Source organism: Manihot esculenta, chromosome 13 (assembly GCF_001659605.2).
Source record: "Manihot esculenta cultivar AM560-2 chromosome 13, M.esculenta_v8, whole genome shotgun sequence".
NCBI lineage: Eukaryota > Viridiplantae > Streptophyta > Magnoliopsida > Malpighiales > Euphorbiaceae > Manihot > Manihot esculenta.
This window is the reverse complement of record NC_035173.2, coordinates 8,054,450-8,071,537: the sequence shown is the minus strand read 5'-3', so window position 1 is coordinate 8,071,537 and position 17,088 is coordinate 8,054,450. Positions and strand designations below refer to the sequence as shown.

Here is a 17,088-nt window from a genome sequence, read left to right as displayed (position 1 = left end):
TCTATCGCTGTCATTGGCGGGTTTGCCGAGCTCCTTGCTATCTTGCTAAACATGGCTCCGACCTCAATCACAGACCTAAGCTTGAGCACGGATCCGACCTCAACAAGTAATCTAACGCTGTGGTCGTCGGATTTGCCAAGTTCCTTCTGTCTTGCTATTCCGACCAACCAACCCAGAAATATTTCTCTGCTGAACACTGGTTCCAGAAGCCAAAACCCAGGAATAAGGGTAACGCTTCAAACACGGGTCCGGTCTTGATCACATATCTAAGCTCGAGCATGGATCCGACCTCAACGAGTAATCTAATGTCGGGGTCGTTGGATATGTCGAGCTCCTTTCAGTTCTGCTACTCCGACTAGCGAAACCATTGACGGTCTTACTAGCGGTGTTCGATCAGTCGTTCTTTCGACAGTCAAACGGATTAAGGCCAACCATGCCATCCCGGGTATCTCAGTTCACTTTGTCTTTGAGCTGGATGACATACTGCGTCTGAACTTATCCACCTCGACCTGACTGGATATTTGATTATTTCCTATTGTCTCCAGGTTGCTGATACTTGAGGACGTTGCTCTGCAATCGAGTTGGATGGCTATGACTCGTGTCTCCTCCGACCTGACGCCCTATCCGACTTCGCTTATTTTTCGTGGACTCCTCTTCTCTTTCTCTCGCCTTTTTTCTTCTTTTTTTTTTTTAATATATATACGGCCGATCTCAGAACTTCAACAAATACATATATCACTCACCTTTTTTTCCTTTTACAGAAAAGATTAAAATCTACACTCAGAGACAAGCATTTCGATTTGAAGTTTCACCTCGTCAGATCTCAAAGAAAAAGTTAGTAGTAATAAAATTCAATAAATGTTAAAATAAACAACGAGGGTAGGAAAATGAAGATTAAGAGACTGTCAAGATATTCTTAAACCAGCTGGGTCTTTCTTTTCAGCTGGGTTATCTGCTCAAACTTTCATACCTCATGTGGATCTCAATGGGTGGATCTGGAAACTCATGTGGATCTCAATGGGTTTTGAAAGTGAAAACTCCGGTGATGAAAAGATCTCATTCGTTTCCCACAGACGGCGCCATTTGATAAATATTTTCCTCTTCCTGGTCCATGATAGATCTGGTTTTCTTCTGGGTCCTTTCTTGTTGGGCTCCCTGATGGGTCTCTCCATGTTCTACCTGGTGAAAGGATCTGTAAAATAAGAAAGAATGGTCAGGGGCCTACCGGGGGTGCCCCGGCAGAGGCCCTCCGACGCTCAAGTCAGATTTTTATGGCTCAGAGTAGTATATTTAGGCAAGGGTTACAGAAAGAATAAAAATGGTGTCCAGGAAGGAGAAAGAAGAAGAAGTGAGCCCCCTCTGCGTGGCTTCTACCGTGATATATATATCTGTCTCTCTGCCACAATGCTAGCTGTCTTCTGTCGCCTAGCTCCGTATGTACGGATGTGTCAGGCACCTGCTCCATGCGTAACGGCCATTAATTCTCCTCTGATACGTATGATTCTCCTCTGATACGCATGCGGAAGGACCTACCAGCGGGGCATCTTGGTCATTTTCCCCTTTCCGGGCTGGGTTGAATGGTAGGGCTGAAGTTGAGCCTGGTGAGGGCCTGATTACTGGGCCGAGAGGTTTGGGCCGGTTTGATTGAGGAGTCTAGGCGGAGTCCAGCCTTGTGACTGAGCGGGCTGGACCTGTCTCTCGAGGGGAATATTGAAGCCTTCGGATCATGGACTGTTTTCATGGGCCTGGCCTTTATACCGGGGTGAAGAAATCCAGCGATCATCAAATAGCAAATAGCTTGAATAAATTAGGATTGCGTACTCTGAATTCTGTATCCTTGTTGTTAGGTTAATTAGTTGTTTCCTAAGAATTGAGAAAGTATCAGCTAATAGATTAGAGATTTCATATTAATCAGGATTTTGGTGATTGACATGTAACAACCATGGACCATAATGAAAAAGAGATTTAGGTTCTGGTTGGTAAGAGGCAAGCTTTAAAACCTTGAGTGATTGAGGATGAGTATCACGAGAGACCGAATCCTTACCTCTAGATGTACGAGTTACAAATACGTCATCTTCAGGATCCACTAAAAGACTCCCACCATGTGAGACCCTTTGGTTAGGGCTGAGCAGATTTCGGTTTAAACCGAAAAAACCGACCGAACCGAACCGATTTAAAATTTTGGTTCGATTTTTTATATATTTCGGTTCGGTTCGGTTTTTCATTTTAGAAATTTCGGTGATTTCGGTTCGGTTCGGTTTTAGATTCAAAAATTTCGATTAAACCGAACCGAACCGAAATCACCTATACTACGTCGTTTTGAAATATACTCTTATAAGCGTTTGCCCTAAATCTAAAAGATGTGCCATTGAGAGTAGAGACGCAGAATCCACGCCGCCTCACTCACCCCTCCCGTCACACCTGTGCCTCTTCTTCTCTGAGCATTGAGCTCCACCACTTCCAGCGGGTCCACCGTCCACCGTCCAACCTCCACTCTCCTCCCGACATCGACCAATTAACCATCGCGGCTAACTCGGGTCATCGATCTTCACTTGCAACGCTGAGTCGCCGACTGTCGTCGCTCTCCACTGTAGCTCTCTATTCTCTCTCTCCAGTCTCCACACAATCTTCGGCCGTCGCTCTCCACGCAATCTCCGGCCGTCGCTCTCCACGCAATCTTCGGCCGTCGCTCTCCACACAATCGTCGGTCGTCGCTCTACAGGTTAACATATGCCTTAACTATCCGCTTGTAGCATATTACATTGTTAAGAGTGTTGGCCAATTAAGGGATAGCTTGCTTCTCTTAAGACCTGTTCATATGTTTTAGATTTATGGTTCCCTCCTTTAAGTTCAACTAGCTTTGCATGGCTCAAATTCTTATTCTCCCATGCCCATCATTTTCTGTCCATAACAAACGCTTTTGTGTTATGCTACATTATTTTCAGAATTATAATTTAAGAGATGATGATGGTGCTACAGTGGGCAGAAATTTGGAGTGTTCTTCTGGACTTGGAAATCTAACACAAGATAGATTCTGAAATATAGGTGTATATTTTTGCTTGGTTGTTTAATCTTCCTGCTGTGGAAATAGAGAGCAGCAATACAAATTTTGTTGCTTGCTGGTGTTGTAAATTTGTATTGCTTGCTGGTGTTGGTTTCAATTTGCTATTTTATGGTATTGGTTAGTATTATTTTACTGTTATTGCTCTATTTTGTATTCTTGCGTTCAGATTTTATCTTCCCAATCTGTACATCCGATGACACACTGCTTTTTGAATTGAGTATTGGGGCATTTGAGCTGGGGTTCGCATGAATATATGAGTTGTTTGATTTTTTATTTGTAAAATTTAAAATTAAAATATTTTAATAGAATTTTAGAATGAATTTTAAAAAAAAAATTGAAAATCGGTTCAACCGATTGAACCGACCGAACCGAACCGAACCAAATCGGTTCGGTTCGATTCGGTTATTCCTCTTATTCGGTTCGGTTTGATTTTTGTAAAATTCTACAATTCGGTTTTCGGTTTTTTCGGTTCGGTTCGGTTTTGAACCGAACCGACCGAATGCTCACCCCTACCTTTGGTGACTATCGAGTCAAATCACATATTTAATTTCTCTTGAAAAATATTTTTTAATTTTTGTGACATTCAGAAAAATATTGATCAATAAAAAAATATTTTATTGCTAAAAAAAATTAAGTCATTTTTAAGAAAAATGATGTATTCTTTTCAAGGAAGAAGTTAATTTTCGAATTTTAAGTATCTTATTTATACTAATGTATATAAATTTATTAATATCTTTTATTTTTTAAATTATAATGAAAAAATAAAAAATATGTTTTTTTAGAAAATATTTTCAATATCCTTAAGAAAATATTTTTCATATAAAACTTTTTTCAATAACTTGACCAAGTCTTTGTTTGATCTACAGAAATAATTTGTATATAAAAAATATTTTAAAGGAAACTGTTTCTAAAAAAAATTTATTTTTTATTGTTCGAATGCAATATTAAAAGAATAGTGTTAATAGAATTCGTGCATATAAAATTTAGTACAGTTAATAAGAATTAAAATCTAGAAAGCTATTATTGTTTTTTTTTTAAAAAAAAACAGCTTAATTTATTTTAATGAAGAAAAAATTATGGATAAAATATTTTCCTCAGAACAAGAGTGTATTGAATATGAGCCATCGTGGTCTCATTTACATGACAACATTTATTTTTCACTGGTAAAAGCTCTAAAGATTATCATGCTTGCAATGGGAAAATTAAAGGCAAAAAGGAAGAATAAGAACCAGACGAAAGCACAAAACAGAAAATAAAAAATGGAGTTGCAGTGTTAATAGAAAGCAAAGCATGGCAAAATTTTTAAGCAGCAGCAGAAGCAGACTTTCTCTCCACAGCTTTCTTCAAGAGACTATCTTCTTCCAACACCATCTGAACAGGCAAGAAACCCAAACCATTAGCCATGCCCAGCATCATCTGCTTCGTCTCTTCCTTGAACTCCTCCAAATCTACTCTCCCACTCAAGTCATGATCAAACTGCTCGAACAGAGAACTGTAAACTCGAGCCAGCTCTTCTGGGTCTGTCTTCACATCTATTCCAAAGTGAGTCTCGAAAACCCTCAGACTCTGCAGCTCCTTCAACATTTCTGCATAGGAAAGAAGACCATCTTGGTCTGTATCAAGGTGATCAAAACGGTCACGTACTGATACAGTGAATGCTTCTTCGTCCTCCACGAAGTTCACAATGGTGGCACCATCCAAAACTTCCACGCTCATCTTCCTTATTTCTTTTTATTAATGGGTAGAACCAGGGGATGTTAGCTAAGAATCAAAAGCTTTTAAAGAGGAGGGATTTGATATTGATGATGAATCAGAAGCTGGGTTTGTGCTATATATATATAGAGAGAGAGAAGTTGCCAGGAAGCTTAGAGAGATGAAGGTGGTAAATGGGCATGGATGGAAGAACATGGGTACCTGGTTTCTAAAACCCATTGACTATTGCCAGTTGACTTGCTACATTTTTACAAACCCACCAAAATTTCCAAACCTTAATGCTTTTTAGATCTTTACCCATTTGCTATTATGAATTTTAATCTTATAATATAATTTTAAATTTATTTTTCTAATGTTCTACGCTTCAATCATTTGGTCTCAATCCAAAGTCCAAAGCTCTGGTTCCTTGCGGAACTTCCAGTGGGCTCAGTCAAAAGAAGTTGACTTGCTAACCCATCAATGTTGACTTTTTTAAAATTATTTTTCAATCAGTATAGGGATGGTAGTATGTAGGCCCAAACCCTACCCCGAATGCCTAAACTCATCTTAGATATTATTATTATTATTTGACAGTATCCTAACTTGCTTAGTTCTAGAAATTTTAATTTAATAATTTACATAAAATATAATTCAAAAGTAATTTATAAAAATCAAAATTTTAAATGAAAATATATAAAAAAATTATAAATATAATCATAAAATATATATTTTATATTAAATTAAATATTTATATAAATAAATTCAAGTAATGGATATTCTATCCATAATATTTAAATTTGAACCTATTCCATAATATAATTGATGACTGCTGGATTTTCTTATTCTGGTCTGGGGCTAGGCCCACGACACCAGCCCATCATCTAGAAGCTCCCAAGCCTCATCACATGCATCAAGTCCGGTCCACCCAGTCTGGAGATCGGACTCCCATCGATCTCCTCAATCAGGCCGGCCTAGCCCTTTGGGCCCGATGAATAAAATCCTCTCTGGATTCGGCCCATATCATATCATCTGGTCCGGCCCCGAATCAGGAAGAAGACCTACTCATCCTTCACTTGGGACCACCCGTATGCGCGTCCAGGAGAATCAGGGGCCGTTACGCATGGGGCAGCGATCTGATTTCCTCGTACGTCCATATCAACGTGACAGGGACAGGTGGCCCAATGACATACATTCTATTACACGTCACTAGTGGACAAAAGAAAATATATAAAAGGAGAAATACTCTCCTCTAGGTCTAATAAACTTTTTCCAGTTTCACGGAACCCTCGTAAAACCCTATTTTCTAGATTTTAGATCATCAATTGGCGCCGTCTGTGGGGACGAAGGAGATCTTTTCATCACCGGAGTTCCACTCTAAACAAACCTACTGAGATCCACGATAGCTGATCACAATGAAAACAATAATCTTAACACTCCAAATGACCTGAGCTCTGCCCAAGAGGGGCAGCAGTTCTCCTTTTCCAGTCCCAAAACTCCAAACAATCAACCACCTATCCCTTTCAACCCCTCGCTAAGCTTGGCAGGGAATGCTTCCGCCGCTACCTTGTCCAACCAGGACCTCCAAACCATCGTCCTCCAACTACAAAATACCGCCCACTGGCTGGGGCAGATGATGCAGCAACGGGGTCTTAGCACCCCAGTAAACATATTGACAGTGGTAGAAGAGCCCTAGACCAATGAACCTCAACCTACTCTCAACCATCCCAAACAGTTAGCCGCGAAACCAGAGAAAGGGGGAGAAGAGCCGGGGAAGAGGAAGAACCGGAGGCCAGAGTTCATGGAAGGAGGGTGAGAGAGATGATTGAGAACGATGAAGTCGATAGTTATTCCGCCGGAACAACCGGAAGGATGGGGAGCGAGACGTGGGAGGAGGAGTGCCGCCAGAAAAAGAAGCCCAGGCAGGAAGCGGAGAGTGTAGACCAAAAGTTGCAAAAGATGAGAGAGCAGCTTTTGACCGAGTTAGGGGCGAAGAACTCCAACCAAACTCTTCTGCCTACCTCCTCACCCTTCTCAACATGGGTGCAGCAGGAGACCGTTCCCAAGAAGTTTATAATGCCACCTATGGCCGCGTACGACGGAGCTGGGAACCCCCGGGAGCACGTCTTGAACTATAAGACTTTCATAGAGCTGCAAACTCTTTCAGATGCCTTGATGTGTAAGGTATTCCCTACAACGCTTTCGGGGCCAGCGCGGGCGTGGTTCAACAGCCTTGAGGCCGGAAGTATTAGCAACTTTGGAGATCTGGCCACTCGCTTCATCAGCTGGTTTATCACTGGGGTGCCCGCAGATAGAAAGGCGAGTTACCTGGAGACGGTCAGGCAGAGGAGAGACGAATCGCTCAGAGAATACGTCGCTCATTTCAATACGGAAGCCCTGCAAATTTTCGAGCTCGATGAGGGAAGGGCTGTAGAAGCCATGCAGAAGGGGACAACCTCGGCCGAGTTCTTTGGCTCATTAAGCAGGAAACCTCCGACCTCACTGGCCGAGCTGATGAATCGGGCTGAAAAATACATAAGGCAGGATGATGCCTTGGTGACGAGCAGGTTCACCAAGGGAGCGACAGATAAGGGGAAAGCACCGGAGGAAGTGAGGCCGGAGAGGCACGAGAAAAAGCATGGCAAGAGGTCTAAGCCTTACAGACAACCCTGGGAGTGAAGGGACCAAAGACCTCTCCCTCCTCGGGTCTCAGAACAGAGGCCACCCCCTCCGTGGGTTCCAGAGATGCCAACCCTACTCAACGCCTCTAGAGCCGAAGTGCTCATGGCCGTCCAGGACAAGGAGTTCCTCCAATGGCCTAGGCCTATGAAAACGGAAGCAAACCAGCGAGATCCTGACAAATATTGTCAGTACCATCGCACGCACGGTCACGACACCAATAACTGCTTCCAGTTAATCACAGAGATCGAGAGGCTGATAAAAAGGGGGCACCTCAAGAACTTCGTAAAGCAACCGGAGGGACAGAGGCCTCAGCCCAATCCGGCAGCCCAAGTACCAAGAAGAGCGGGAGCTGGACCAGTGAATGATGGGTCCAGTGGAACCATCAACATGATCGTTGGAGGAACAAAAGGTTGAACAAGTTAGAGATGTACCTTCCTTAGAATATTTGTGAAAAGAAATTCTTGTACTATGAAAACATGAAATAACACCGTCTTATAATAATGCAATGATTATCTCTATTATTGTGAGTATTAACTCTCTCAGGAAAAGAAAAGAACAGATATCAGAAGATTTCCTTGAGACAGAAATATCTCCTGGAGCAAAAACAGCCGGCAGGATCCCCAAGATCTCCCCGGAGCAAAAACGGCCAGGATCTCGTAAGATTTCCTGGAGCAAAAACTGCCAGGATCTCGTCAGATCTCCTGGAGCAAAAACGGCCAGCGGGATCCCCAAGATCTCCCCGGAGCAAAAATGGCCAGGATCTCGTAAGATCTTCTGGAGCAAAAAGGGCCAGGATCTCGTAAGATCTCTTGGAGCAAAAACAGCCAGGATCTCGTAAGATCTCCTGGAGCAAAAACAGCCAGGATCTCGTAAGATCTCCTGGAGTAAAAACGGTCGGCAGGATCTCTAAGATCTCCCCAGAGCAAAAAAAAAAAGGCCAGGAGCCCTGAAACACAGCTCGTATAAGTCTCGTCAAGAAAACAAAAAATTAAGTATTGACTTCACAGTGAGGAAGATGAAATTCCGAACTCCCGAGCTCGTCACACAAATAGCGCAAAAGCTGTAGCACAAAAGTCTAAGCAAAGAACAAAAATCCGAGCTCCCTAATCCGTCGAACGGACGAACTCACGACAAAAGCAAGAGATCCGGCCCACAGCTCGGATTAACTCACAGTAAACAAACACTTAGCAAAAATGACCCTGAGAGAGGAAAACGATAAAAATAAAATAAAATAAAAAAAGCTGAACTCCCCATCCTAGTGGAGCATACAGCCCAGACCGCACCTACTGACAAAGGATCACCTCAAGAGGAACCAGATATCCGAGCTCATTACCAGACAGAGAGGTAAAATCGTCTAAATAAAGCAGCGCCATTCCAAATGAAGTCTAGGGCTTTACCCCCTCACCACTCATGTAATAAATGCTGAGGAGGTAAAGGGGGTAACTCGAGGAGAAATCCAAGGGCATGAGCAGATGAGACCCCAGCTTCAGCTCTTATCAAATCAGAACTAAAGGCAAAAAGGCCAGCCCTGCTCATCACCTTTAAAAGTACATGATTTGACTTATTATCATTATTAAACAAAGGCTGTATGCCGGAGCTCATAGTAACAAAGTAATAAGAGAAAAATGAGGATGTCCTTACAAGAATCATAAAAATTCGTAGGTCGAGAGTCCAGCCCACTGTTAAAAACAGAGCTTACGGGTACGGCTAGTCCAGCTCGGAAAGAGCTTACAGATAAGAATGCCTTAGTAAAATAGATAAATTTATAAGTCAGAGACTAAGTCTCTTGCTAAGTTTTCAACCCTGATTAACTAAGGGGCAAGAAATGAAAGACGATGTAGTCAATTCCTTACAAGATTTATTAAACACCTCCTAAATGTTTTACTCGCCAATCTTTAAAATTAAACAAATTAGACTGATTAGACAGAATAAGTAGCCCGGTGAGAAGGTAAGAACAGCTCAAATATGAATAAAGTCAGAGAAATAAATAACAAAATAACTCAAAATACCAAACACAAAAATTAAATTTCATTAAAAGGAAAAGTAATTACAACCTACTTCACAATCTACTCTACTGAAGGAAAAACAGTCCTTAAAGGACTTACATGTCTAGGGGCATTAACATCTACATTACCTTCTGTACTATCTACATTTACATTATCTACATTACTGTCTATGGGAGGCCCAGCACCTTCTGGCTCAGACCCCCCAATGCCCACAAAAGGCACGACCTCCAGCCCCCGAGACTCAGCATCTCCATCTCCCAGCTCGGCGCCTGCCTCAGAAGGCCCAGCTGCAGTACGAGGAGCTCCTTTGAGCAAAGGTCTGTCATCCTCCCCATAAAGCACATCCTCGCCATCAGAGTCTTCCTCGGCAGCTCGGAGCTCAGCCAACGGGGTAGAGGGGGCGTATCTGGCTGTCCTTAGGCCCCGATTGTACCCAGAGACGAACATGCGGAAGCCCTTATTCCATACGGCAATTTTCATTTCATCAGAGCCTTGGAATTCCGCAAGTCGCTTCTCACAGGCCTCAGCTATCTTGGCTTTAAATTTAGAAGAACTTTTATAATCCTGGAGGTGAGCTTCACAAGCCTGCTGGATCTCCTTCTTCAGCTCGGGGGACTCCTTATACTCCCTTAGACACTTCTCGACCTCCAGCTGGACCCTGTCCTCAGTCAATTTGACCTCTTCAAGCAGAGCTGAGCACCTCGTCTCCAGAGATTTGACTTGTTGGCAGAGTTGCTGATTCTGAAGTTGGGACTCCTCTGCCGCCAAAGTCAAGCCCTTAACACTATCAGCTTGCTTACTTAGCTCCTGCTTCAGGACCACAACCCGAGCTACGGCTTCACTCTTTTGAGCCAGCACGGCATCGAATTTTACCTTCAGCTGCTCATGCTGGCGCTGGACCTCCTCCTTCTGGCTCATGGCCTCGTCCCTCTCACGCAGAGCATCCACTGCGGAGGACAGCTGCTTCAGAACTTCCTCACAATAGACCTCTGATGCAGCTGCCCTCTCGTCAGACTCTTTAAGAACCCTTCGGGCGTGAGATAACTCCGCCTCTAGGGACTTGGCATGCTCATGGGCTACGGCCAGATTACCCCGGGCGTCACTGGTGGCAGACAGATTTTCCTCTAAACGGGCCTCCTCAACCCGGCGATCCACAGACTCCCGGAGAGAGTGGTCACGAGCGTCCACCTCCATGAAGAGGCCCATCACCTAGCGCAAAAAGAAAAAGCTGTCATAACAAAGAAACAAAGAAAATTAGAATACGAGCAGAAATCAAAACGAACGACTTACCATCAGGAGCATCTCCCTGATCGTATCTCCCAGCTCCCCCTGAGGTCGAGACCGGAACGCTGCCTGCTCCCTGGTAGAACTAGCTAGAAGACCAGTGAGAGCAAGCAAGCGTGGGTCTGAAGCCTCTGTGATGCCACCAAACATTCGCTCCTTGATAATTTCAGCGACAACACTTGCGGGAGACTGGTGGGTGATGTCCTCTGCGTTCAAAATGTCATTGTCAGGAGTAGACAACAGGGGTATCACAGGAACATCTTTCTTCTTCTCAAGAGGAGGGAGAGCTGGAGCTGATCCCTTGGAAGCCCTGGATTTCTTCCGAATAGGAGCTGGGACTGGCATTTCGGAGAGGGCAGGACGCTTGTCCCCAGCCTTCTCTGTGACACCTCCATCACTAGCAAGGCCGGATCCAACCTCATCAGGAGCAGGGGCATCTCTGGTAGGGGCCTCCTGAACATCTTCGTCTACAAGAATAACCTCTTTTCTTTTTCCTGGAGCTTTCTCTTCAGTAATGGAGACCTCAAGTCCCACAGCAGAAGCATCCACAGGAGGAAGGATAGGGTCCGTCCTCGCCAGCCCAGTTTCCTCAGCCACTTCAGAAATAACTCTTGGAGCCTTTTCCGTCCTCTCAGTAGAAGAGCGTCGAGGCCGGGGGGCTTGAGAAGACTGGTGAACCGAGCTCGATCTGCTGTGGCTAGAGGGTCGAGACGACTTGCTACGTCGGGAACTCGGTCTGGGAGCCTGAGAAGATGCTGGGGGAGGAGGAGGTCGAGTAACCGACCTGGAATAAATAACCTCGGCTACGCTTTGAGTAGCCTCCTTCACAGACTGCCCAGCCAAGAGAGCATCCAGAGCAGCGTCCATGCTCTCTCGGGACAGTATAAGGTTCTTCGGGGGCTTGATCTGGTCCATCTTCACGTCGGAAGCTGCAAAAGTCCAAAATCAATACAAAGTAAGATAACAAGCCACACAGATTACAAAGGCAAAATGACACAGCTAAGTGGAGTAAAGTACTCGTGTCTCTAATATCACGAAGATTAGACACAAACATACACTTCTCGACATCATACTTCTTTTCTACAGAAGTCAGTCGAATATATCCGACCTGCTCAGTAAGGCTCAGCTGGGGCAGGTCATTGCAGTTCAGTGAAACATCCTCCCAGGAGAGTTCTAGGTCCCAGATGAGTCCGGACTCCTTCTTGAGCTCCACTACTGCAAAGCCCTCCATCCAGCCCTTTATTGAGTCTTTATGACCTGAAAAGATTGAAAGTCCCCCTAGGGGAAAAATAATAAAAACCCTGGATTGCTCTGACTAATCGGAAGAAAGAAACAAACAAATGCACCGTAGGTGTGAACCCCAGCTCAGACATACAGATTCAAAGGAGGACATGAACAGAATGGAATTGGGAACTAGCATCCGAGGAGTTATCCTGAAGTACCGGAAGATCTCGGTAAAGAAAGGAGAAAAGGGGAAGGTTAAGCCAAACTCCCTCTGTTTAGCGAAAAAGATCAGGCTAAGATCCTTTTGGGGATCGATTAGGTCGGAGGGAGGAGGATCAGGAAGAACGATCCTCTCGTTCGGGTAGGGGGCCCGAATACGAAAGAGAGGGGTATCTAAATACTCCCTAGAGAAGAAATTTTTTAGGACAGACGGAGTGACATTAGACTCTACTCTAAGAACGTCGGGAAGTTTTGGGCTATCCATGGAAGGACAAAGAGGAGAGCGTACCTTGAAAGTGGCTGGGACAGAAGGACGATGTAGGCAAATCGTGCAGAAGATAGAAGAGAGCAAAGATTTCGAGAAGACAGAGAGAATTTGAAATTTGAAACAGTGATGAGACGAAGAGATGTTCTGAGTAGACTTGTCCTTTAGACTGCATGGTCATTATTACTCTCGGTATTTACCCCCTCATCAGCCGGACAATAACTGACGAGAGGGTAAAGGGGCAATTGATGACCGCTGGATTTTCTCACCCCGGTCTGGGGCCAGGCCCACGACACTAGCCCATCATCTAGAGGCCCTCAAGTCTCATCACATGCATCAAGTCCGGTCCACCCAGTCTGGAGATTGGACTCCCATCAATCTCCTCAATCAGGCCGGCCTAGCCCGATGAATAAAATCCTCTCTGGGTTCGGCCCATATCATATCGTCCGGTCCGGCCCCGAATCAGGAAGAAGACCTACTCATCCTTCACTTGGGACCACCCGTACGCGCGTCCGGGAGAATCAGGGGCCGTTACGCATGGGGCTGTTACGCATGGGGCAGCGATCTGATTTCCTCGTACGTCCATATCAACGTGACAGGGACAGGTGGCCCAATGACATACATTCTGTTACACATCACTAGCAGACAAAAGAAAATATATAAAAGGAGAAATACTCTCCTCTAAGTCTACGCTTTTTCTAGTTTCACGGAACCATTGTAAAACCCTATTTTCTAGATCTTAGGTCATCAATAATTATATTAAATTTAAACTTATTAAATATATATTTTAATTCTTAATTGTAAACATTGTATCAGTAAATATTTTGCCTTTCTGGATGTAAATTTTGCAGTGGCCTCCACCTTAAGTGTAAATACTCCGTATAGTCAAAATCCCGAAAATAATTATTCAATTTTCTTTAAAAAGCTTAATTTATTATAATGAAATTTTTTTTTCTCTAATTAATTTTTTTTTAATATCTCAACACTAGTAAAGTGAAAAAAATATTTTGCATCAAATAAATTTGAGTATAGTGAATTTGAATCATCTTTGATCTAAATTACATAACAAAACATTTATTTTTCACTGGTAAAAGCTCTAAAGATTACATGCATGCAATGGAAAAATTAATGACAACAAGGAAGAAAATAGAAAATGGATCAGTTGCAGCGTTAATAGAAAGTAGAGCATGGCAAAATTTTTAAGCAGCAGCAAAAGCAGAAGCAGACTCCCTCTCCACAGCCTTCTTCAAGAGACTATCTTCTTCCAACACCATCTGAACAGGCAAGAAACCCAACCCATTAGCCATGGCCAGCATCATCTGCTTCGTCTCTTCCTTGAACTCCTCCAAATCTACTCTCCCACTCAAGTCATGATCAAACTGGTCGAACAGAGAACTGTAAATTCGGGCCAGCTCTTCTGGGTCTGTCTTCACATCTATTCCAAAGTGAGTCTCGAAAACCCTCAGACTCTGCAGCTCCTTCAACATTTCTGCATAGGAAAGAAGACCATCTTGGTCTGTATCAAGGTTATCAAAACGGTCACGTACTGATACAGTGAACGCTTCTTCGTCCTCCACGAAGTTCACAATGGTGGCACCGTCCAAAACTTCCACACTCATCTTCCTTCTCTCTTTCTTTAAATGGGTAGAACCAGGGGATTTAAGCTAAGAATCAAAAGCTTTTGAAGAGAAGAAATTTGAATTTGATATTGATGATGAATCAGAAGCTGGGTTCCTGTTTATATATAGAGAGAGACAGAGGGAGAGAAGCTGCAATGAAGCTTAGAGAAATGAAGGTGGTGAATAAGTATGCATGGAAGAACATGGGTACCTGGTTTCCAAAACCCATGGACTATTGCCAGCTGACTTGCTACATCTTTAAAATTTTTCGAAATCTTAATGCTTCCTAGATCTCCGCCCGCTGTAAACCTTTACAATATAGCTAGATTAAGGCGGATTTTTTAATCTTATAATATAAATTTTTTTTTTTTTACTAGGACTTTAGGAGAATGAGACTCAAACTTAGGTCTATTCTTATAAAATAGAAAATCTATAAGTTAAATAAAAAATTCTTATATTTTAAACAATAAAATTAATTAAATTCTTATAATTTTTTTTTATTTTGAATAAAGGGTAATTAAACTAATTGGCTTTTAACCATAGAATTATTATCATAATCTAAAGAGGAATAGAAAGAATTAAGCTGTTTCTAAAAATTATTGAATCAATTAATCTATTGATTAGTTCACTAATTAAAAGGTTCAAATTGATTCAACTCCATCACAAATTGATTAAAATAATTTTAAATTTATTTTTCTAATAATATTAATCTGTGGTTCAATGATTTGGTCTTAATCCAATGTCGAAAGCACTGGTTCCCTTTGCGGAACTTCCAGTGGGCTCAGTCAAAAGAAGTTCACTTGCTAACCCATCAATTTTGAATTGTTTCCAATCATAATAGAAATCTCTGCCAGATTAATACACGAATCCAAATAAATCTGGTTATTATTAACCCATCAATTTTTCCTATTTTAGGTTTAGCAAGCAAAACAGGTTTATCAATCAAATAAGGTATGGCGCACATATGATATGTAACCCTTATATCTATGATCCAAACCCCTTTGCCCCAGTCTTTCGTGCTAAAAACAAAAATCAAAAAGTCTTAACAACAAAGTCTGTAGCATTTGTAAACTCAGTCTCAATTATAGGGTATAACAGGAGCTTTGCCCCTCATCAGCTTCATTATTTCCAGCTGAAACATATATAGCAGAAAAGTTAACGCTCTCATCTTCATTCTTACCCTGAGATATGCTGGTATTGGAAATATCCAAAGGAGTCTTTATAAGCATCTGATTAGCAGCATTAGCTTATTGTCTCTCTTTTTTCTATTTTAATTCTTTGTACCAATCTGGATATTCAATTATCTTAAAGTATGAACCTTTTATATAGCCTCAATTATTGCAGAAAGTACGATTGCGTATCATTCTTCTTTCTATTATCCATTCTTTGGCCATATGGCTTTGAGCTTGAACCATCATGCTTTGAGCTTGAACCATATGGCCATAGTTCTTTGTACCAATCGGATTCATACTTATTCAGTAAAATTCAATCCTGCTTTATTAATGAAGATCGAGGAGTTTATAAACTGCTAGAGGAAAAAGGAGATTACTACATAGCTAAGATATAAACCCATGCTAATTAGCTCTCTATTTCCTACGACTAGTTTAACAACCTCTACCAACTTAACTTCTCTCCCCAATAGATTTTATTAATTAGTTTTTTAGTATCTCAAACACTAGTAAACTGGAGAAAATATTTTCCATTGAATTTGAATTATCTTTGATCTCAATTACATAACAAAACATTTATTTTTCACTGGTAAAAGCTCTAAAGATTACCATGCATGCAATGGGAAAATTAAAGACAACAAGGAAGAAAATAGAAAATGGATCAGTTGCAGCGTTAATAGAAAGCAAAGCATGGCAAAATTTTTAAGCAGCAGCAGAAGCAGATTCTCTCTCCACAGCTTTCTTCAAGAGACTATCTTTTTCCAACACCATCTGAACAGGCAAGAAACCCAACCCATTAGCCATGGCCAGCATCATTTGCTTCGTCTCTTCCTTGAATTCCTCCAAATCTACTCTCCCACTCAAGTCATGATCAAACTGCTCGAACAGAGAACTGTAAACTCGAGCCAGTTCTTCTGGGTCTGTCTTCACATCTATTCCAAAGTGAGTCTCGAATACCCTCAGACTCTGCAGCTCCTTTAACATTTCTGCATAGGAAAGGAGACCATCTTGGTCTGTATCAAGGTGATCAAAACGGTCACGTACTGATTCAGTGAATGCTTTTTCGTCCTCCACGAAGTTCACAATGGTGACACCGTCCAAAACTTCCACACTCATCTTCCTTCTGTCTTTCTTTAAATGGGTAGAACCAGGGGATTTAAGCTAAGAATCAAAAGCTTTTGAAGAGAAGAAATTTGATATTGATGATGAATCTGAAGCTGGGTTTGTGTTATATATATATATATATAAAGAGAGAGAAGCTGCTATGAAGCTTAGAGAAACGAAGGTGTTGAATGTCTATGCATGGACGAACATGCATGGCTACCTGGTTTCCAAAATCCATTGACTATTTTCATAGGCGGGATGGATTCAAAAAATTTAGTCAATAAAAATAATATAAATATTTTTTTAATATATATATTATTACAATCAGAATTTGATTCTCGTAAATATATTTTTTTAAATATTTATAAAAATATTTTATTTATCTTTTAATGGATGGATTCAATCCGAGCAGAATTTATTAATTAAAATTAAAGTAATGAATTATGAAATAAAATTAATAAGTTTTATGGGAAAATTTTAAGGGGGCAGCGGGCAAGTGCTCGATTGCGCGTCTGCTAAATCCGCCGGTGGCCATCTGACCAGCCACATCTTTGAAAATCCATCAAATGTTCAACCCCAGAACAAATTGATTAAAATAATAATTATTTTTTTCTAATGATTTGTGGTTCAACCATTTGGTCTTAATCTAATTTCGAAAACACCGGTTCCTCTGTAGAACTTCCGGTGGGCTAAGTCAAAAAGTTTACTTGCAAAACCATCAACTTGACTTTTTTTTTTTTTTCCTCAGAAACAACGAGACCCA

General features: G+C 41.9%; 3 protein-coding genes across 3 annotated transcripts; all 3 read right to left on the bottom strand.

Annotated features, from left to right (window-relative positions):
* Positions 1 to 4,319: 4,319 nt before the first annotated feature.
* Positions 4,320 to 4,917, bottom strand: LOC122721620. Its single transcript, XM_043949947.1, has one exon. The coding sequence runs from the start codon at positions 4,778 to 4,780 to the stop codon at positions 4,367 to 4,369; it is 414 nt and encodes a 137-aa protein (XP_043805882.1). The 5' UTR covers positions 4,781 to 4,917; the 3' UTR covers positions 4,320 to 4,366.
* An 8,587-nt stretch (positions 4,918 to 13,504) lies between these two features.
* On the bottom strand, positions 13,505 to 14,229 carry LOC110608286. The gene has a single exon (XM_021747504.2). The coding sequence runs from the start codon at positions 14,050 to 14,052 to the stop codon at positions 13,633 to 13,635; it is 420 nt and encodes a 139-aa protein (XP_021603196.2). The 5' UTR covers positions 14,053 to 14,229; the 3' UTR covers positions 13,505 to 13,632.
* Positions 14,230 to 15,736: 1,507 nt separating this feature from the next.
* LOC110608285 lies at positions 15,737 to 16,437 on the bottom strand. The gene has a single exon (XM_021747503.2). The coding sequence runs from the start codon at positions 16,335 to 16,337 to the stop codon at positions 15,924 to 15,926; it is 414 nt and encodes a 137-aa protein (XP_021603195.1). The 5' UTR covers positions 16,338 to 16,437; the 3' UTR covers positions 15,737 to 15,923.
* Between the last annotated feature and the right edge of the window lie 651 nt (positions 16,438 to 17,088).

Bases quoted from the DNA above. Each gene is read 5' to 3' on its own strand.
- LOC110608286 (XM_021747504.2), bottom strand. From the start codon at position 14,052: ATGAGTGTGGAAGTTTTGGACGGTGCCACCATTGTGAACTTCGTGGAG.
- LOC122721620 (XM_043949947.1), bottom strand. From the start codon at position 4,780: ATGAGCGTGGAAGTTTTGGATGGTGCCACCATTGTGAACTTCGTGGAG.
- LOC110608285 (XM_021747503.2), bottom strand. From the start codon at position 16,337: ATGAGTGTGGAAGTTTTGGACGGTGTCACCATTGTGAACTTCGTGGAG.